The 22,443-nt window shown below is 36.8% G+C and overlaps 1 protein-coding gene across 1 annotated transcript; it reads right to left on the bottom strand.

Moving 5' to 3' along the window:
* Positions 1-178: 178 nt before the first annotated feature.
* Positions 179-14,697, bottom strand: LOC120174447 (formin-like protein 20). Its single transcript, XM_039181291.1, is given in 18 exon segments — positions 179-983; positions 2,947-3,013; positions 3,120-3,188; positions 3,700-3,816; positions 3,896-3,967; positions 4,159-4,253; positions 5,463-5,544; positions 5,625-5,675; positions 5,772-5,852; positions 8,455-8,496; positions 8,635-8,733; positions 9,150-9,221; positions 9,841-9,970; positions 10,115-10,923; positions 10,926-12,566; positions 12,645-12,866; positions 12,946-13,649; positions 14,258-14,697. Coding segments are annotated over 18 exon segments (4,575 nt in total). The 5' UTR covers positions 14,331-14,697; the 3' UTR covers positions 179-834.
* Positions 14,698-22,443: the final 7,746 nt, after the last annotated feature.

Genomic DNA, 22,443 nt, shown 5'->3' with positions numbered 1-22,443 from the left:
GAAACAGAAAATTCCATGAATGACTTGTTAATTGAGGATCGAAATCAAATCATATCCAATGAAATGAAAGAAACCAAGAGGTTTTACAAATCGGCATTCTATATATATATATATATTCGGGCTGCTAAATTACACTAAACATTACGAAAGCCCCTCTTCTAATCTCTTTTTTTTTTTCTTTCTAAAACCTAATCTCGTATACAACCTCTTCCTATGGTGGGCTTTTCTCGGGGAAAGGAAAAACAAAAAGATTATGTTGCAAGAATACATGATAAAGAATTTGAATTCTACAGTCAGCGGATGGTTAGAGCTTTGTACACTACATGTTTTCATGGTACAGTGAGTCCCACCGGCTTTTATGATTCCACAGACATCCATTCGGAAGCTGAAACAAATATGCCAGATGAATGGTGGAAGCTGAAAAAAAGAAATCATTGGTCATCGAAAGCTGCTGCTCCTCCACCCAGTTCACGGTTCTAAAAATAATGCTAGAAGGATCATAGCAGTTACCTTCGATAACTTGCAGTTTAATCCTCTGATGTTCATAACCCGCTCTCTGCATAGCTGTTCGGTCCATCTGACAAAAAAATTCATTGATTCATTCGTAGTGATGTGAATGAATATCTTCCCATAGAGAATGCCTCCTGAAGCCTTATGCATAAGTCAAGGGGACTAAAAGCCTCATTTACGACGTCTCTTATGGCATGATACAGGAGGCACCTCAAAAGTCCTCGGAAGCAGCAGTTCCTGTAATTCAGTCGTACTCATTGGCACTGATATATGATGACTGGAAGTTGCATATCACCTTGAAGGAATAGAGAAACTGGTATTCAACTATTTTGCACTCTTCTTTTTAGGTTTGGCTTTCGCATTCTCCATTTCAGCCTCCTTCTCTGCTTTCTTCCTGTCCAGTTCAGCCTGTTTAACATTCTCTTCATGAGCTTTCCGGAACAACCTCGCGAAATTTAAGAGTGTTGCAGTAACTGCATTGATCAATACAGCATCAGATTCCACAAAACTTCATATCACCATATAAAACTAGCAATCTAGCATACAACATTCAGATTTGACCGTTCAAACAACTCGGAGCACTCGGAGTCAAGAGCATCAAATATGGATGTGCAATTTCTTTCAAGATTTTATGTATCTGGAAAGTCTTTCGGAGCATCATATCCCCACACTCATATCCAGATGTGGATAACGAATAGATAATTCAAGAAAAATAGAAAGTTGGAGCAACATAGTAGGTCACCGTATAAAACCAGTATACTGCAAGGGACATCTTGATCTACAAAATAAACAGAACCCCTAACTAGGTTGAAGCTTTAGACGTATACATGAATACTAAACAGAATACTAGTTCAAATTAGGTTCTTGGCTGTCACTTTTACCTTTCACTATTCATTTTTGGTGATAATAAGCAAAATATGGGTGTTAATATTAAAAAGGTTAATTGCACTAAAGGTCCCCAAACTATAACCCAATTTAAAATTGCTTCCCAGACTTCAAAATGTTCTAATTGAGTCCTCAAAATATCAATATGTACCAATGAAGTCCGTCCATCGGCCTATCAGTTTTGACGTTTACATGAAACATATTTAAAATAAGTGGATCTATTTTTTTAAATATGTGCATATATACCATATGGAAGTTTGCGTCTAACATGTAAAAAAAAACCTGGTTCAAAATTTTAATCTGCCTTGTATTTCTTTTAACACCATCTTATCCAAAATGCCCATGCAGTAGATACATCTTTAAAATTTGATCTACGTACGTCATATCCAATCACGACCAAGTTGACAACAAGGCTGACAGAAAGACCTGATTGGTATCATATTGATGCTTTGAGGACTTAATTAGAATGATCTGAAGTGTCGGGATGTTTAGTACAATTAACCCATATCAAAACAAAGATATCTGCCAAGATTAAAAAAATTGAAGTTCTATCATATAAACAAAAGAAGAATATGATAAAACCACCATACCTAACTTGGTAGCACTTTTGAGCAATTTACTCATCTTTAATAAAGTACAAATATGCTTTTCACCATTTGCTTCTGCTTTTTTTATAGCAAAATATCGAGGATGCTACAAAGAATTACATAGAGCCTTGGAATGATGAAAAAACTTAAGTCCCATTTTGTTGTCTTAAAAGCTTTCTATTTCACAACTATATTTCATATATGATCACAGAAATGAGAGAAAAAAGTTCGGAAACCCCAGTTTTCTAATTTTCTAAAAGAACCAGACAACCACCTTAAATAGTCTGTTAGCCCTTTTCTCCAATTTTTCCTATTTGGTTATTCAACTTGTTTTATTGATTATAGTTCAGCTTCCAGAAACTTTAGCTCATAGACCATATGGGGACTGATTTCTTATTCCCATAAGGAAAAGAAAAAGAGGGGTTGAGTGTGGTGTGAAGGTTGGAGAAAAAGCAAAGAAAGATGGGTGAATAAAATGCCTTCCAATATATTCTTATTAAGAACATTTTAGTGAAGGCATCATCTATCTTACCAAGAGTCAGATGTGAGTATTGGATACAAGTATGTACCCAATATGGGTATGTTCAATTCTTTTGTGAAGATTTTTCATGTATTGGGAGGTTCATATCCTCGTACTAGAGGTGTCCATGGACCATGCCGGACATCAGCCCGATTACTAAAGTTTCCCAAGCTCGACTTGGCCCACCTAAATAACCCATTTCATGTTAATTTTTTTGAAAATATAGTTTTATATTAATATTTATGTTTTTTATAATCAAATTTAAATAAAATCTTTTAGTTATTCAAATAAAGTTCGGGTCGGCTGGGTGAGTCATCCTGCACATGGACAGCCTACCCCATACCTATGTTTGAATATGCACCCTAAGGTGTCAGATATTTCAAGAAAAATAAAGAGCCGAAGCAACAAAGGGCATAATAAGTAAGGTATTACTCTAGAATCTACCTTGCTCAAATGGGCATCTGGCAGGATCCTCACCAAAATAGAGCGCAAGTGCATCTGCATTTCTACCCTGTCCACCAAAAAGTTGAAAAAAGAATCTAAATGATCGAATATAATCAAGAGTTGAACAACAATCGATGATGCATCAATGAGAATGTCAGCAGTCGGAAAATTACCACTGTAGAATATAGATTTGTTAAGGACACCACCTCCGTCTCAGCAACAGAAATAAATTCCTTCAATGTCTAAATTACAACAAGAAAAAGGAAATGTTTAGAACAATGAAATCATTCCCTAGATATATGAAAAAGCAGTTGATAGTGTTAGATGTTGGCCACAAGGCTACATAACAGATGATCACTCCCATGCACCAGAAAAAACAATATAAAACCCAATGATGTTCAAACGGAAAGGACTACCCTATAAGATCAGAAAACATTATCTGAAGGAACTTTCAAAACAGAAAGCATCACTTTTTCAATTTAAACTTGTTTTACTCTGGTTCTTTTCAACTAACCAACTTTTAGGGGCATTTCATGTTTGCATACAGTTTCTCTTATAGCATTCTATAAAATAGTTTCACACATGAAGGGTGAAAAACAAGAAAGCTAGTATCCAATCCGGAACTTCATTGATTTTCAATAAATGGAATGTGGTTGAATACAATAGTTGAAAGTGGTAAGATACAGTTAAGACAAAGCAACAAACCTTGTATAGCTAAGTGGAAGAATAAAAAGCAATAAAACAACTATGTACCTTCCGGAAAACTTCGGACACAGGACCATCATTTTCGGAAGCAACCAGCTCCTGCTGGAGCTTTTCTAATCCCTTAATTATAGCTTGCATTTCTTCTGCTAAAGATTTTAATTGTATCTGCACAGGAGGCAAGACTTCAAACTAAACATAATGTCATCAAACTACAAACCTCAAATTCTAAAACACTGATGGAAACCTTAGTTGCAGCCTCAAGACTGACAAATTCCAGGTGGAAATCTAGAAGTGCGGGTGCTTTGGCAGCTAGGGCCTGAGCAACAATAAAACAAAGTTGAAAGTTGAGCCTCAATTCCAATTGACAGTAGCTGGTTGCATCAGAAACAAGTGTGCCGGTGGTAATTTAACATATAAACTGGGTGTAAAACATAATTCAGGCAAATATTACAAGAAGCAGAATGACCTTAATAACACCACAGAGTAAAAGAAAATTAGTAACCAAACCTTACAAAGATAATTCATCAGCGTCATCTTGCTGGTAGAAGCACGTGTATCTGTGAGCTTTAGAAGACTGTCCAACTTAAATCCAATAGCAGAACCTGTATAATGGTAAATGATTTGAAACTTCATATTAAAGGAACATGCAACAATTAAAAGATTTCCACCAAATCAAATCTGAGTAGTTGAGCAGCATTGAATGATAAATAAAAATATATCATGCTTGGAACTAGTAGCTTTCGCTAGAAACAAAAAAAACAAAACTGGAACTAGTAGCATAACAAGAGAATTAATGAGTTGTTGGAGTTGAAGGTCGGGGATCATTTATTCAAAATCTTGGTGCATGAAGTTGATCCTTCCTTCAAACCTAATTCTTGGGTTCCTGAAGATTGCGATATTTCTTTAGAACTTGATCCTCCAATTGGGTTGTGATTGTTCGGCTGCTGTATTCAGAGGCGTTTTTAAGTTTGTGGTTGTAATTGTTGGTTTTTTTGTTATGTTATCTTACATCTTGAGGTGATTTAGGGGCTTTTTGGTTGACGATGTAAGATTTCTAGGTGATATGGGTTGTATTGGTGTTTATTCCCGCATGTGGGTTTGGTGTTACCTCATGTACTTAGTATTTTTAATAAAATATATGAGGCACTCTTTTCTCCCTTCCTTGTTCTTCAACATACTTCTAAGTATGTGGAAGAATACGAAGGGAGTTTTTAATGAGACCTCCAACTTCTATCAAAAAAAAAGATTTAAATACATGCGTTAGGAATCACATTACTGAACCACCATAAAAACTACCAAGCTAGTGGACATCTATGAAATTTAGAAACAACATAAACACTAAGACTCTAAGCCGCCAAACAACTTCAAAGATTAAGACACAAACTAGGAACTGATATGTTAAGTTCAGAAAAGCATATTTAACTTTTCTTACATCCACATAACATTTGGCATTTATTTTAAAGAAGAGAAAATTAGTACATGGGATTATTCTGATAGCAATTATCAGAAATGATAAGCATACTTTTAAAACTGTGTACTATGCCCCAGAAGTATACAGATCAACAAGATTTCCAGTTTAAGATGCGGGAATGCTGTAAAATAAAGTAACTTAACCTCACTTGAAACAAAGCATGTAAACATCAAAGCACATGTTAATATGTTATTCACTTGAATGAATCTAGACAAATATTGAAGTACTACATTAAACATGTGGCTTAGCTAGAAGATCTCTTCTCTGCAAAATGTTTTCATAAGCTGTGGTTCTAGCATCAAAGACAGAAGCCAAAAGGAAAATTAAACATGACACATACCCCTTGCAGTTCCTTGGTTCAAGGTATTTCCCAGATAGAGAATTTTCTTCATGATCTCCTTTAATTTAAGGGAATTCCGTACCTAAATAACCAATATAGTTGTAAGACAAAGAATATATAAAAAGTGAAGTCAAAGTCTCTTCAGATATATTACTGATGTACCTCGTTACATGCAGAGTTGACAGTATTTAAGCTCTTTCTAAATTCAGAAATCTGCAGGTGGCAAAAAATATGAGGAAACATGTCAAACAAGGGATTCAAAAAACCAAAAGGGATCAAATCAGATTAACTAAGGAGATACTACCAAACCTGAGAATCGAATTGAATCTTGAAGGAAAACACTCTTAATTTTGACTCCACTCGTGGCACTTTCATCAGTTCCAAAAAGTACTGAACATAAAAAATTCAAAGCCAGTTAGACTTTATAAGTCTTCGTAAAATGGATCCAATGAAAGATGTAATTGAAAAAGCATCCAGGAACTAATTATCTTAGCTAGAGTTTCTTTGTAAATGAAATACCAGTGTCGCGTTATCAAGTATTTTCTAAAATGCTCATTCTTCTTGAGTGCTTTATGTTTTATCTACTTAATGTCAGAAAGACCAAAAGCCTCTTGCACTTCCATTAATTGATACCTACTTCATCAAAATTAGAGCATAAGCTTTGTCAAGGGTATTTTTTTTCCTGAAACAGCCTTATATTTCTCTTCCACCAAAAAACCACAAAATCAAGAGGATGTACATTTTTGGAAGAAGATTATTTGGAGGGGTCTCCTACCGCCAAGAGTGGAGGCTTTTATGTGGAAGGTTGTTTTAGGGAAGCTGGCTGTTAAGACAGAACTTGTTAAAAGAGGAATTCAAGGAATTGAAGACGTGTTATGTCCTCTTTGCAAGTTGGAGGATGAGTCTCCCTCGCATTTGTTTTTCTCTTGTTCGGTGGTGTGGGCTATTTGGAACAAATTTCTGAATTTCTGGAGGTTAAAGACTGTTTTTCATGTTAATGCTAAAAGCTTTCTTCTTGCTTGGGCAGCTTTGAAGACTAACTCTCAGATTTGGTCTTTAATTCCAGGGTCGTCCTTTGGACAACTTGGAAAGTAAGGAATCTAATTGTGTTTGAAGGGGGGAAGTTAGATATGGCTGAATATTTCTTCTTAGCAAGATTTAGGCTTGCTTCTTGGTTCCTAGCAAAGCATAAAGAGGTTTCTATCCCAAAGGATTCTCTTATTTCAGATCCTTCCTTAGGGGACTCGTGTTCTATTAATTCTAATCTGATTGTATCTATATTTCCTTGGTCCCCTCCTCCTAAAGGTTTTGTAAAACTAAATGTTAATGCTGCTACTACAAGAGATTGGAAGAAGAGTGGGATAGGAGGAGTTTTAAAGGATTCCTCAGGATTGACCTTAGGCTTTTATGATTAGAGATATTGTTCATAGGCTTAATGTTTTAAATGGTGTTGTTAGATGGGTAAATAGGACAGCCAATTTAGAGGCTGATGCCTTAGCTAAAGAAGGGATTGGCTGATTTAGTGTTGTGTTCTATGGGTGGTTTACGGGTGTTTACTGTTTTTATGTTTTTGATAGGGGTGTTTTGTAGGTTGTACCTTATGTAATTTCTTATGTTCAATAATATCTTAAGGCACTCTTTTCCTCCTTCCGCTGATTAAGGAGCTTCTCTACAAGCTCCTTTAATCAAGAAGGGGGTTTTTAACGAGGCCTGAAATTCTTATAAAAAAAACATAACCCGTGCTCCCTCTGTTTGGAAACAATAATCCCCATAAAAAAAACTTCCAGAAAACAATCTTAACTATATTCATACTCATGAATAATGCCACACTTTGTCAATTAAGCCCTTAATGATGACAACATATCCTTACAAATTTATTTTATAAACACCGACACAAATACACGAGGGAAAAGACAAAGGATGTTAGAGACTAGGTACACATTGACAATAGAAAAAATGATGAGACACCAATTCCACATAGCCATCAAGACAAACCTAACATTGTTCTCAAAGTTGATGCCAAAACACTGAGTTTCTAACACATGATTCTGTTATTGCTTGTGGATCTTCCTTGGGTAGGCTCTTTATTTACTAGCTAGCACTACAAATTTCACTGACCCTACTATATTCATTAAGGAATTGTCAGGCATATATTGTTCCAAAAATAACAGTAGGGGAAGATAATAGCTGGAAAAATAGTAGCTATGTCAAGTACAGACTTAATCTAAGTTTACACGTTCTTACGAAAAATGCAATCAGGTAAAATGAAAATCAAAGCTTAGACGTCAACTACTGTCTTTAACTATAATTTGAAAAGAAATTCTCCTGGCTAAATTGTCACATTAAGAATAATGCCAAATGGTATTATAAAGTAAAAGTTTGTGAAGCTAAGAACAAATATTTCTGGATTACTGAAAACAAACACTTATTAAGATGCATGTAGAAGCAGAAAGCAAAACACTTAAACAGGAATAAGGGAAGTATTTTATGGTACAAATGCATATATAAATGCACAAAATTATAGTCTCCTTTCAGCACAAGAGGGGAGAGAGAAAAATGAAAAGAACTTGGAGGGGTTGAGGGAGTTTCCAAATGTGTTCCCTTCACACCCTAAAAGAACTTCAAAGAAAATTAGTAAAACATGAATCATTGAAACACTTCAAATAAGACAAGATATTGCATTTGATAATTGTACCGAAAGGATCACAATTTTAAAAGAAAATTCTTATAAAATTGGATGGCTTAACGTTTTTTTCTTTATCAACTCTTTAATCATGGGGAAGCATGCACCAACATTCAGCCAAATGCATGGGAGCAAAAATTTTAGATGGTCATAATTTAGAAGTGAAGACAAAGGGAAATCAAATGTCAGAAGACTGCATTTGCAACAGGTCAATTGCTAGGCAATCATCTATCACTCTACTAATATAAAACACCTAAGTCAAACAATTTGACAAAGTTAGAAGATATGGTGAGAGGAAATCTTGCAGACCTGTTCGCACTTCCCTAGACTCTCCTTGTCACCAGTGTATCCCTAAAAAATCACATAGATAAGTAAATCACAACCAAAGAAGATAAATCAAGATGGTAACAGATTCCTACCCTGAATACAAAAGCAGTTCCGAATAGCTTAAAATTCAATTCTGAATCTATGTATATGCTAAAGCTTCACCTTTAGAAGTTCCATTTCCTCTTTAGTTGGGCAAAATTTTAAGAGATTTTCCACTTGATCAACATCTAATACTGTATCATCCATTGCTAGCACAGCAGCCTGAGAAAATAGACGGCACTGTAAATGGCTAATAAGCAAATAAATTGAAAACATTTGATTAAAATTAAGAAAATGAGGAAGACAGAGGGATCAGTTCAAAGGAAATCTCATTTCATCCCATGCAGCCACTAATTTAGTCAGATATAGCATGAGAATCCTAAGAATTAGCATACACAAGATATAATCAGCTGAAGAAGCCAATGGTCCTAAGGATACCGCCTCCCTGGTCACTAAATGCAAGTGTGCAACCACTAGAAAAATAACATGAATCAAGTAAACTTTTCCTTCTTCATATATATTATGGGGAAAAGTAAAAGTGACATATTCCAAGATCACATCTATATTGATGAGCGTATAATACACTTTCTCTATTTGAGTTTAAAGTAAAGGCAAGAACATGACCATATTCAGCTTACCATCATATCAGAAAGAGGCATCTTAACTTTAGTGAGCATAATTTCAGTGTTGTTGGCCCTCCTCAAGTCGATCTACGATGCAATAAAAAAATTTGTTAGTGATTACATCAAGGGTTAAATAGGAATCACTATGATTGTCCTATAAAGTTCCACAATTCTAATAAACACAACCTTCTATAAATTTTGGCGTTTCCAGAAAGGTATTTTTACATCAATATCATGTCCCAAGAATACAGAAAAAGCATAAGAACATCAGGGATAGCAATCACAAAGAATGTACCTTGTCCCAAGAGGAATTCCTAGTGGTTAAAGCTAGAATCTCAGAATGGGTGAGAATGAGATAAATGGGGTCAAGAGGATTATCACCCCTTGTATAGGCAAAATACTTATGTCCCCTAAAAAATAAAGGACGTATATAGAATAAAGATTCATTAATATCTCCAACTTGTAGCTTTTTTTTGAATAAAAAAGATAAGTATATATAATTAATTTGAACCAGAAGACAAAGATAAGAAACCCTTTTTCCCCATGAAAACATAGCATTCAGCACTATATGTTTAAAACTATGAATTTTTCAATTTCTACTAGTGAGATCCTTGTTTATTCAGTCTAAGGTGGTTCAGTAACAGTACTACAATCACAGACAAAGAAATCATGTATAGGGCTTATCCCAAAAAAAACTCCAGATTACCAAGTGAACTTTGTCAGGCTTTGATCCAGCTGATTTGCGTGGCCCTCCAGATTTACCCCCAGAATCAGCAGGTTTAGGAACAACAGCGGAGAAAAGAGTTTCAATCTCTGACACATCAAATTCTGGTGCACTGGCGAAAGAAGGCAATGTCAGCAAACACAAATGGGAAATATACAATCCCATGGACACTTAACATAAATATTTAGTCAGAATTTATCACTTATAGAAGTGAACCACACAAAAGATTAAAAATCAGTATAAGAAGATAAAATACATTTCATCCTCTCCATATCTTTGCAATTCTTCCCATAAGCTTCCTTGTACTGCCCTTGTAACCTTGCTCCAGTGTAATGGTTTTAAGGAAGATCTCCGAGGTGCTGCAGTTACCCCAGGACGTGATAGCCCACGCCCTCTTCCTCTCACATCGGCTGCTCTAGCACCCACTGGTGGAGGTGCACCACGAGGAGCTCCAGGTGGAGCTGGAGGGGCAGGAGCTCGACCTCCAGGAGGAGGTGGTGGTGGTGGTGCTCCACCGAGAGGAGGCGGGGGAGGTGCAGGAGGTCCACGCATAGGAGGTGGAGGCGGTGCTGGCGCTCCACGCATAGGAGGTGGAGGCGGTGCTGGCGCTCCACGCATAGGAGGTGGAGGTGGTGCTGGAGCTCCACGCATAGGAGGTGGAGGTGGTGCTGGCGCTCCACGCATGGGAGGTGGGGGTGGGGATGGTGCCCCTCGCGAAGGTGGAGGTGGTGGGGGCGGGGCTCCACGTGGGAGAGGAGGCGGAGGTGGCACTCCAAGCGAAGGGGAAGGGGGTGGAGGAGGGACCCCAAATTTTGGAGGGGCACCAGACATCAATGGGGGTGGTGGAGGTGGAGGAGGTGGGGCACCAGACATCAATAGGGGTGGTGGAGGTGGAGGAGGTGGGGCACCAGACATCAATGGGGGCGGTGGAGGTGGTGGGGCACCAGACTTCAATGGGGGCGGTGGTGGTGGAGGTGGGGCACCAGACTTCAATGGAGGTGGTGGAGGTAGAGGAGGTGTGTGTGGAGCTCCTCGCAACAGAGGAGGAGGTGGTGGTGGAGGAGGGGAGGAGCCCCATTACGAGGCACAGGTTGTGGTGGGGGAGCCGGAGCTCCAGGCAATGGATGGGGTGGGGGTGGCGAAGATGCTGATGGCACTCCGTGCGTGAAGGATGGAGTCATAGCACCTGGAAATGGTGGAGGGGGTGGAGGAACATTACCAAGTTTTGATGTGCTTGAGCTGATGGTAGTAGTATGAGGGGGTGAACATGCTGCGCTAGGGGCATCTGAAAAATACCCAGATTTCCAAGGTGGTGGAGCTGGAGGAGGCAAAACCAGTCCAGCAGTTTGCTTGCTAGAAAATGGGGGAGGCGGAGGCGGGGGAGGAGGAAGAGGAGGAGCGGCAAATGCAGTTTTTGAAATCATCCCAATATTCTGTATATTTGCTTCTTTGTAAGGTGGATGGAGAGATTGAAGGGGAGGGGATGCAGCAAGAGACATTCTAGAAGCTGCATCTCCAATCGCTGGCAGGGGAGGAGGTGGGGGAGGTGGTATAGGTGTTGCATTTTCCTGAAAAGATTGCAAAACCAACAAACCATATCTGGGTGTAGTTCGCAGAAGGGGAGGAGGAGGCGGTGGTGGTGGTGGTGGTCGGGATGGCAAGTGTGGAGGTGGAGAGCTAGGTTGAACAGATATCGATTGCTGTAGAGCATTAGTTGATATGGTAATTGTCGGAGTTGTGGATAGTTCTTTTAAAGAGTCCGTAACCTTCAAAGGCTCAACCTTCCTACTATTTTGCTCAGAAAAAATATCCTTTAATACCAAAACTTCAGTAGCGCCTTTTATATCGGAACCTGAATCAGATTCAGTCAAAGATGTGATACTGGAAAGTACAGGTGGTGCACTATTATATCTTGACGGTGGGTACGATACATGCATTGGCTTGACGTGAGAGCCATTGTTAGGAGGGATCCACCGAGATATGATCTTTGGCTTTGTTTGTCTTGGAGGAGGGTCCTGAGGTTCTAGTTGATCGCTCCTTGGTTCCACCAGAACAGACTCTAAAGCTGGTTCTGGGTCCGGTGCAGCCTGTTTCTTTGAAGCAGTCAATAGTTCCTCAGGTTTAGGTTGGGAAACATCAGTTTTCAAGCTTTGCACAAACATCTTAGACAGTGACTTCTTAGGTGGAATAGCAGTGTCTCTATTTCCCTTATCTTCTATCTCTTCTAATTTGTCAATCACATCTTGTATAACTTCCATGGTTTCTCTAGCTCTTGGCACATCGGCAGTAAACACCACTGAATCAATCTTCATATCTCCATCATCAATAGCTATATCTTTCACTGTATTAATGTCAGAACTAATCTTATCTAATTTGTAGTTCACATCATCGACTGTAATGTCCTTCACTGCATCTATACTAGAATACACCGTTGCATCCTGTTTGTGAATCCCATCATCTGACGCACAATCTTGAAATGTAGGAGGATCCACATCCTCCCTCCAGACATCTTTCTGATCTGGTTTGTTGCGAGGAATTATCAGGCTGCTGTCATACACCTTTCCTTCCACTGCATCGACTGCATTGCTGAAGATCTCTTCAACCTCAAAAAATTCCTCCGGTGAAGCACTTTCTGTCTCATTCCCATCTTCACTTGCTACTGCTCTGGTGAGACCAGGTACAACAGCATCAGGATCCAAAAAAAGTACCTGATAAGACATAAGTATGATTCAACTCCTATAACTTCAGAAAAGAAAAAATTCACAGAATAAATATTTTCAGCCTACCTCTGCTCTGAAGTCCTTTGGAAACTGATCCTTGGCATCCCACAATACATCAATCTCATCGCGGTATAACATCAAAATATTTGCTCGAACAAATGCTGTGTGGAACATAACTCTGAATATCATCTCTTCCCGTATCAAATCTTCATCCACATGGATGCACTCGAGCACAATGTCCCCTTGAATACGGCAGTGAATATCCATTTTCACCAGTGCACACTCTTCCTGCAGATAAACCTTATCAGAACATCCTGAATTTGGTTATTTTAACTTTTTAGTTTCAATTGCAAGAGTAAGACATCACCTTTAGGAAGTGGCGAATTTGTTTTTTTGTCTTTGAAGTTGTAAACAGAAGCTTGGAACTTCTATTGGCTGGTGCTTTGGGGTCCTGGCCATAAACACGTACAACTGGCCTGCACCCTTTTCCCCCTTCAAAGAGTGGAAGAACTCTAAGAATTAGGCAATCCAAAAAAAGCAGTGTATCTGAGGGAGGCCAATCAGAACCCAAATTTCTTCTAGAAATATACTGAAGATATCTCAACTGGGAAGGCTGAGGATTCAAAGGAGAAAGAAGCTGGAGAAGGTCCCGAGGAGCTTGCTTGTAGATCATTTCAAGAGTCTTCTGCTCACCAGTGTACTGTTTGCGGTATAACAGAAGACCAGCAAGCATGAAAGCGAGTATGGGCCATCCCCCTCTTTCACAGTGCATTAAAAGCACATTCTGCTGTCCTTCCAATGACAACCAGCTTTCACTCGATCGAAGAAAGTGATGAATCATTTCGAGCGGCAGCAGCGGACATCCCTCATATTGCCGTGGGTAATCCATAACAGTCATATCGTACTGAGTTAAAATGTCTGAAATTTGGCTCCGCTTCTCCCCTTCTCTGAAATTAAACACCATGAAAGAAGCATCAGGAAAATGGTCTTGTAGCTGTGCCACAATGCCACCCATATACACCTTGTACTCATCTTCTTCCAACACATCCGTGGAGAAGCAACAGTCAAATACTGCAAAACAACCAACCCGGAAGTTGAATCAAGTAAGCAATTATTAACCATATGCCTCCAAAAAGCAAAGCACAATTAGCAAGTTATTCAGTGTAAACTGTAAAGTTCATTCCAAATGCGCACAAAGATAAAAGCAAAATAGAGTTCCAAACAAAAGCATCCATACCAAAAAAAAAATGGTATGCAAACTTAATGCATTGATAAGAAAGAGAGAGCATATCTGTTTATAAGCTCCAAGTGATTTTGTAACTGACTATAAAAGCAAACAACCTGACTAATCCTACTTTAAGGCAACTACGCCGCCCAATTTCAGCTCATTGCCCCAACAACCATGAAAAATAAGAAGCTAAAATCAGCAGAGTTTATTAATTGTAAAAAGTTAACCCAAAACAAACCAACAAATACCTAAAAATCAGAGAATTTAGCAGTGCATTGTCCACATACATCAACTTCAAAGAAAAATGAATCGAACTAAGAATTTTGAACAGAAGCATTCCTAAACAGAACCAGAAAACCCAAAAATAAAGACGGCTGCCACAATTTGAAGTTTAATCGAACAATAACAAATTAAGACGAACACGAAATAATAAGAAGGAAGAAAATGCTACCGTAGACTCGTTCTGAGATCTCGAGAAGCCTATCCGGCGGCTTCCGGTAAAACAATCGTCTGAACAGCGCCATCTGATGGCGCTGTTACTCCCCCGAACGGATCCAAAACTCTTTCTTCTTTCAATCACCACCAATCAGCTGAATTTTTCAACTCGATCCTCCACTATTTCAACAAAACCACTACGGATCCTCGATTCAGATTCTCAAATTCAATAATAACTTCAGTTACATTTCGATAATTGAACCAACTCCGACGTAAAACCAGCACAATTATCCGTCAAAAACCTCTATCAAAACTCAGCAAATTATTTTTAAAAAAAGACAAATAAAGCTCTGCTATCAAAGAATTATACAAAAAAATCGACTTACTTTCCCAAAAAGAAAAGAAAAAGCAAAATTAGAGTAAATATTAGAGAGACGAGAAGAAGAAATAAAACTTTTGAGGTAAAGTTTGTTGCAGATCATAAAATTTTAAAAAATAAAGGGAAATAAAAGTATGAGAGAAGTGACAGTATGTGATCAAGAAGGTGGCGATTATGATGGAAAGAAGATGAAAATTCTCAGAATACAGAATCGAGGGAGCCGTAATAAAATTTATATTTTCCTTTATAAGCAAAACGGATGAGGAAAAAGAAAATGAATTTTTTTTTGTAGAAATGACTTTTGGGCGCCGGTTCTTCTTTTATTATTACATACGTGGGCATCATTTAAAGTAGTTATGACATTAATTACTGCGGGCGATTAAGATTTTAACGGCGGATGAAATGAATTTTACTAGGTTTAGTTAAAAAGGGTAAAAATAGAGAAAAGACTTGACGGGAAAGAGGACAATGATTGTACATGTCTGAATGGAAGCTGTTTACAGACTTGGAGAAACGCCTTTCTGAAAGTAAAAGCCGCAGGATTTTGTTTTCTATGATATTTCAATACTTTATATATATATATATATATAAAATGATTATTTTAGTCCCTATTTTATAAAATATTTTAATTATCAACCTTTTATTTTGAGACAAATCTCTATATAGATAGAAAATATTAATTAACACATAATTAACGCTCTAAAATAGAATTATTTTTATCCTAAAATTAAATATTGAGGTCAAGATGCTAAAAAAAGAATAAGAGCAAAAGTGATAATTTTATCACGTGTTAGGGGCTTTTTTACCCTAAAAATAAAATATTAGATGTCAAAATACTCTAAAAAAATTAGTCAAAATGACCATTTTAATAAATATTAAGGGTTAATTTTGACATTATGTCAATATATATATATATATGAATAGATCTTATTATACAATATATAACTCTTTTAGTTTTATACATATTTAGAATTGGTAGATAAATAAAAATAGAGAGTTAAGGTTAAAAATAAGAAATGAGAAGATATTTACTAAAAAACAATGAGTTAATCACACTCATTTATTTTTACTCACCTAATCTTAAATTTGTATAAAACTAAAAGAATTTTACATTATGTAAGTGAATCTTAATTCATATATAATACTTATAAAAATAGATATTTGCATATAACACTTAAATTATTTATAATAATTTAAAATTACGATTTTTAAAATGTTATAAAATAAACTAATCCGAATTTGTCGGTTTACCTCCCTTTGTTTAAATCTCAAGTTTTACTTGCTTTGCTTCATTTTCTCTATCTTACCTGCCTACGTATTGTACACAAACAATAACGACAAATATAATTAAAATAATACGAGTATATCAATATTTTATATTTTGTATGAATTTTTTATATCTATAGTTTGAAAATACATTTTGATGGTAATTAAAATTTTTCTTATTAAGTATATAAATTTGATTTATTAATTTAAATTGACAATTAAAATTAGTTTTAAAATAAATTTGATATTTTTATTTTTTAATTAAGTGTATAAATTTGATTTTACTGGTTCAAATTAAACTTAAAATATAAAAATTAAGTATGATTATACTTCAATAAAATACGTATTATATCATTAAATGAGGGGAGGCTTTGTCTGTTATAATTGACGGTAACAACAGGGCTTACGTGGGCCTGTTTAATCACAATAATTATCTAAAAATATTAAAATTAAATAATTATAAACAATTACATCAAAATATAATAAGAAAATAACTTCAGTGATCGAAAATTCCTTATAATATACGATTTTGACCAATTTTTTTCGATTTGCCAAAATGATCAACAAAATCGCAATGCGATATCTAAATCGCAAAGCGATCTCTAAATCGCAACGCGATCTCCAGTATCGCAAATCAGTTTCCAGATTCGCAACGTAATTTTGACTATCGCATTGCGATTTTAGAAAATCGCAATGCGAATATATAAATCGCAACACGATTCTGACTATCGCAATACGATAATACATAATCGCAACGCGATTTTGACTATCGCAACGTGATAATACATAATCGCAAAGCGATTTTGACTATCGCAACGCGATTCTGACTATCGCGTTGCGATAATACAAAATCGCAATGCGATTTTCAAAGCGCCATTAGTATCGCAACGCATATTTTATTTTCAAATTCCAAACAAGAATATTAATATATCCCGTAATCGTAACTCTTAACATAAAACCCTAAATCACAACTCAGTCCCATCTCCATTTCTCACTCTCTACGGCGACATCCGACCCCATCTCCGACGAAATCCGTCCCCATCTTCGACGAAATCCGTCTATCTCCATCTCTCAGAGCCACCCTCACAATCATTCACGATCAGAAATGGAAAATCAACCAAATCAACCACCGAGTGTTAGTTTTTTTAATTATTTTTATTTTGAATTTTTTGCATTATTATTAGGTTTTTTATATTGAAATTGATGATAAGTTTACTGGTAATTTCAATAATAGATTAACCATTTCACCTAGATTACTTATTAAATTCATTCGATTGCTGCCAATACTGCTAAACTGTTTAGTCTTTAACCCTGTAAAGTTAGTATTTGTCTTGGTTTTGTGTTTTGGTTGAAGTAATGCAATTCATTCAAGTTTCAATTTTAGACAATGACTATTTGAAAACGAGGATCGCAACACGAAATGAAAATCGCAACGACAAAATCGCAACGCGATTTTAGTTTCGCATTGCGATTTTTCTCGTTGCGATTTTCATTTCGAGTTGCGATTATCTCGTTGCGATAGTCAAATTCGCGTTGCGATAGTCATTTTTGTGTTGCAATTTTCATTTTCGTGTTGCGATTTTCATTTTCGTGTTGCGATTTTAAGTTTCATAAACTATTCTTCTTCTGTAAATTGAAACTTGAATAAATTGCATTACTTCAACAAAAAAACAAAGACAAATACGAAATTCACAGTGTTGCAAATTTAAGTTTGAAGAATAAACTACTACTACTCTTTATGTTTATTATTGTTTTTTGTATATCTTCACAGTGTAGTTTTTGGTATATCTAACTTGGTATGTTTATTGTTTTTGTAGAACTTTTTTTCGACTCAATTGACCTTAAGGAATAAAATAAGCCTAGTCACTACAATTGCGTCGAAGCTTTCACTTGTACAAAGAAAATTGTTTAAGGATACTTGCTTCGGGCCATGGCTGAAAGTACAACATCCGGGTGGAGATGCTATGTTGACCCATTTGTGGCTTCAGACCATGACTAGCGATCTACCCGAGAGTATAAAACGTGGTAATGAAGATATATGATTTCATTTTCCATCAGCGTATACGTGTTTTGGGCGGGAGGAGTTTTGCTTAATCACTGGTCTACGCTCCGGACACGATGATGTAGGTCGATACACTAGTCATATTACCCGCCCATCATGGTTATCACGGGTTTTTCCTGAGCTGTCAATGGAGAAGCCGAATTTACACGTCGACGACTTGACGAGATTATTGAATAAGAAAGATGGTTTTACTCGGATGGATGACGTCGACATTGTCCGAGTATGCCTTTTAGTACTTTTGCATGCCGACTTTTTAGGCAGAGAGGCCAGACAACCTATTCCTAAGGACCTAATATTATTGGTAGAGGACCTAAATGCATGGAACATGTTTCCATGGGGTTCGTATCTATGGAAAGCTACCTGGAATAAGTTGTCGTCTGCCTTTGATGACCGCAAAAATTTGCGTGGCGATGGTTCCAAATACACTTTGTCAGGCTTTATTTGGGCCTTTAAAGTAAGAATTTCTATATAATGTTTCCAAAATTATAATTAATTATTTAACAATTACTAATGTTTGTGTATTATATTGTTTGTAGATTTGGATATTTGAGGCTTTTCCCAACATGCAGACATATGCATTAAAAACTTCAAATGATATTCCTAGAGCTATTTCTTGGAAGAGGAAATGGTGGTTGTTGATTTGGGAAGAGTTACTATGGTATACGACAATAAATGATGTAAGTTAACACAAATACTACCATATATAAACAAGTTATTACTAGTACACGTTTAACTTTGTTTGAGCTTTTATATTGTTAGGAAGCCAACACTCCATTACAGAGGTTGACACCCACGGAGGCTGAACTTGCCACTGATTGGTGGCAAGCTAGTAAGCGTTTTTTTGATGGCACGGATGATGAGCAGCCTCCACTTCGAGATCCATCACCTCACCCAGAGCCATCACCTGGTCGACCACACTATACACCTATACAACGAGAGCCATCACTTATTCCATCAGATCATCGAGCCTCTTCTCCACTATCACCTCATGATAGGCGACCGGAAAAGATGCCACGATATTTATCTCCATGTTCTCCACCTCCACCTCCACGGGATGAGTGAGGGGAGTTACGTGATGAGGTCAATGTCTTGCGTGAGGAGGTCGGTACTTTACGCGATGACAATGGTGCATGGCGTTATGAGGTATCTACTTTACGTGGTGAGGTAGCGGCTCTACGTGAGATGGTAGCATCGTTGCAGAATGAGGTTCATACTCTACGCAACGAGGTAAGTTTAAGATTTTTCATATTTAACTTGATTTACTCGTAATTTCACTTAGATTGCTTAGTAAATTCATTCGGTTGCTGCCAATACTGCTAAACAGTTATAAAATAACCCTGTGAAGATAGTATTTGTCTTTATTTTGCCTTTTGGTTGAAGTAATGCAATCCATTCAAGTTTCAATTTGCAGAAGAAGAATAGTCGCAACACGAAACTTAAAATCGCAACGCGAAAATGACTATCGCAACGCGAATTTGACTATCGCAACGGGATAATCGCAATGCGAAATAAAAATCACAACGTGAAAATCGCAATGCAAAAATGAAAATAGCAACGCGAATTTAGTTTCGCGTTGCGATTTTTATTTCGCATTGCGATTATCTTGTTGCGATAGTCAAATTCGCATTGCGATAGTCTTTTCCGCGTTGCGCTTTTAAGTTTCGTGTTACGATTTTAAGTTTCAGAAACTATTCTTCTTCTGCAAATTGAAACTTGAATGGATTGCATTACTTCAACCAAAAGACAAAGACAAATACTAACTTCACAGTGTTGTAAATTTAAGTTTCAAGAATAAACTACTACTCTTTATGTTGCCCTTGAACATGCACTAAACCTATATGTTGTCCTTTTAAATGTTTATATAAGTGCTTACTTCTTGAATGTTATCTAATGCATTTTGTGAACTATGATAGAATAATGACTTGGGTGAATGCCGTGCAAGTTTGAAACATATTTGTCTTTGTTTTCACAGTTTAATATCATGTCTGTTTATTTACTGATTTATGTATTAATTTATTTTTAGCGGCCCGATAAGGTGGATGCTTTACGTCGGGTTTTTCTTGCAAGACGGGGTTCACGTATCAGAAGGCGTGCACGTGCCATTACGTCTCTGTTCACCCCAATAGTGCGAAGACTCCGTAAGAAGAAGCCCGACTCACCTATCATCGTTCAAGAGGCCCCTCCTATCGTTCAAGAGGCCCCTATCATCCCTCAAGAGTCCCCTCCCATCGTTCAAGAGGCACATGTCATCGTTGAAGAGGTCTCTCCCACCATTCAAGAGCCCGATTCACACGGCGTAATATGTCGAATTATTGAGAAACCCTCTCACGTACCAGACATGATGGATGACTGTTGGCTTTCGTATGAGTTACCGGCCAATACCATTCCGGTAGATGAAGTGGAGAGGAGAAAACTACCAGAAACAATTCTAGATAATACCCTTTGGGCTAAGACCGCAGTTGATTTTTATCTACATGAGCGGAACAAGGGGTGTTACGCTGACATATACAAACTCAACGATGATATACATTTATTGATTGATCGGTCTTGGTGGGGTGTGTTATTAGGGGTTGAAGACAAAGGCTATTTCGATGGGGGGTAAGTCTTATATTTTTCTTATATTTCATTTTGATTAATTTTTTTTAAATTTATGTAATTCACTAATATATTTCTTTTTTTTGTAAAACAACATATTGATGCATGGGTGTCACGTCTTCTAATGATAAGTAAAATGAGGAAAAATAAAAAAATACGCGATATACAATTATGCCGACGTCTTTTCACGTAGTTCACTTGAAGAATCAACAACATGAATCATATGTGTTGGCTAATAGACAAGCTAAACTTTATCCTGTATGGTGGGAGGTCGATAATGTTAGTATTTATTTTTTAAATATTTTAAAGGTGTTCATAAATAAGTGCGCAATTGAATTATTACTTATGATTGTAGGTGTTTATCCCTGTTTTAGAACGTACTCATTGGCTTCTCGTCGAGCTTCAGCTCCCATCCCTGAAGATAATATTATATGACAGCATGATAAATTACATATCATTGTCTGATTTGAGAGATATTATTAAGGGATGGAGCTCTCATTTGGCTAAATTCTTGGATGCGATTAATTATTGGACTTATTCTGGAAACAATAAGCCAAAGAAGTTCAATGTTACAGTTATCAGAGACGAGACCGCGCCACAACAAACGCAGGAAGCCAGAGGGGATTGTGGTCCTCTCGTATGCATGTGCTTGGAGCTTTTGACGATAGGAAGTACACAATTTCTACCTCCCACCAATAGAGATAGAGGTGTAGTAGGCTTGTGGTTTCGGCATTTTATGGCTAGAGCGATATATGCGAGACGCTGCCTACCTGCATCCGCGTTATGAAAGTGTCCATAAACAATTTGTAAGTCAAATGCAAGTGTTGTTAAATACCTAGAATTCAATAATAATTTGTTGTTTGTTGGTTTTAGATGTGTAGAAAGTGTTGTTTGAGCAAATGTTTGGTTTCTGCAGGTAAATCATGAAGTGAGCTACGTGAAATTGATGTATGGGTGCATAAACAACTGTCTGGGGTACACTTTTTTTTTGATTGTTTAATTGATTCTTAAAATTCTGATTTGTTTAATTGATTAGGAAAATAAGAATTATTAGCATTTTTTGCTTGTTTAATTGATTTGTAAAAGTTGATTTGTTTAATTGATGTGTAAATAATTCTTATTTGTGCTTGTTTAATTGATTGAAATGTAAATGTTGATTTGTTGATTTCAATCTGCATCATATTAAAGGCAAAAGACCTGTTGAATGTACACTTTCGCAACGCTAAACTCAAAATCGCAATGCGAAAGTCAAAATCGCAATGCGAAAGTCAAAATCGCAATGCGAAAGCCAAAATCGCAACGCGAAAGTCAATTCGCGTTGCGATAGTCTAATACGATTTGCGATTTTCTTGTTGCGATAGTCAAATTCCCGTTGCGATAGTCAAATTCTCGTTGCGATAATCAAATTCACGTTGCGATAGTCAAATTCTTGTTGCGATATTCAAATGAATGTGTAATAAGTGATAACAACTGAACAGATCATAGCAATGTTCAAACTCAAGTTACTAATACATGCCTAACTGAAAATGTTAAAAGTTTACACATAAAATACACATAATAGTCAAATTCGCGTTGCGATAATCAAATGAATGTGTAATAAGTGATAACAACTGAACATATCATAGCAATGTTCAAACTCAAGTTTCTAATACATGCATAACTGAAAATGTTAAAAGTTTACACATAAAATACACGTAATACAATGTTTGCATTTAAAAATCACCTAAGTTAATAGTCCCAAAAGGTGAAGCCGGTTGTGATTGGGATTTTGATTGCGATTTTGATTGCCTTTTTCTTGACACCATATGGACTTTGGATTTTGATGAGGATCCATATTTTGGTAGAGGAAAATATGATTGTGATGGCACTGGTGATCCATATGTCAACCTTGTATAACCAC

The sequence above is a fragment of the Hibiscus syriacus genome, unplaced genomic scaffold, assembly GCF_006381635.1.
Source record: "Hibiscus syriacus cultivar Baekdansim isolate YM2019G1 unplaced genomic scaffold, ASM638163v2 tig00112106_pilon, whole genome shotgun sequence".
NCBI lineage: Eukaryota > Viridiplantae > Streptophyta > Magnoliopsida > Malvales > Malvaceae > Hibiscus > Hibiscus syriacus.
The sequence above is the reverse complement of the archived record's forward strand: the minus strand, read 5'-3'. Positions and strand labels throughout refer to the sequence as shown.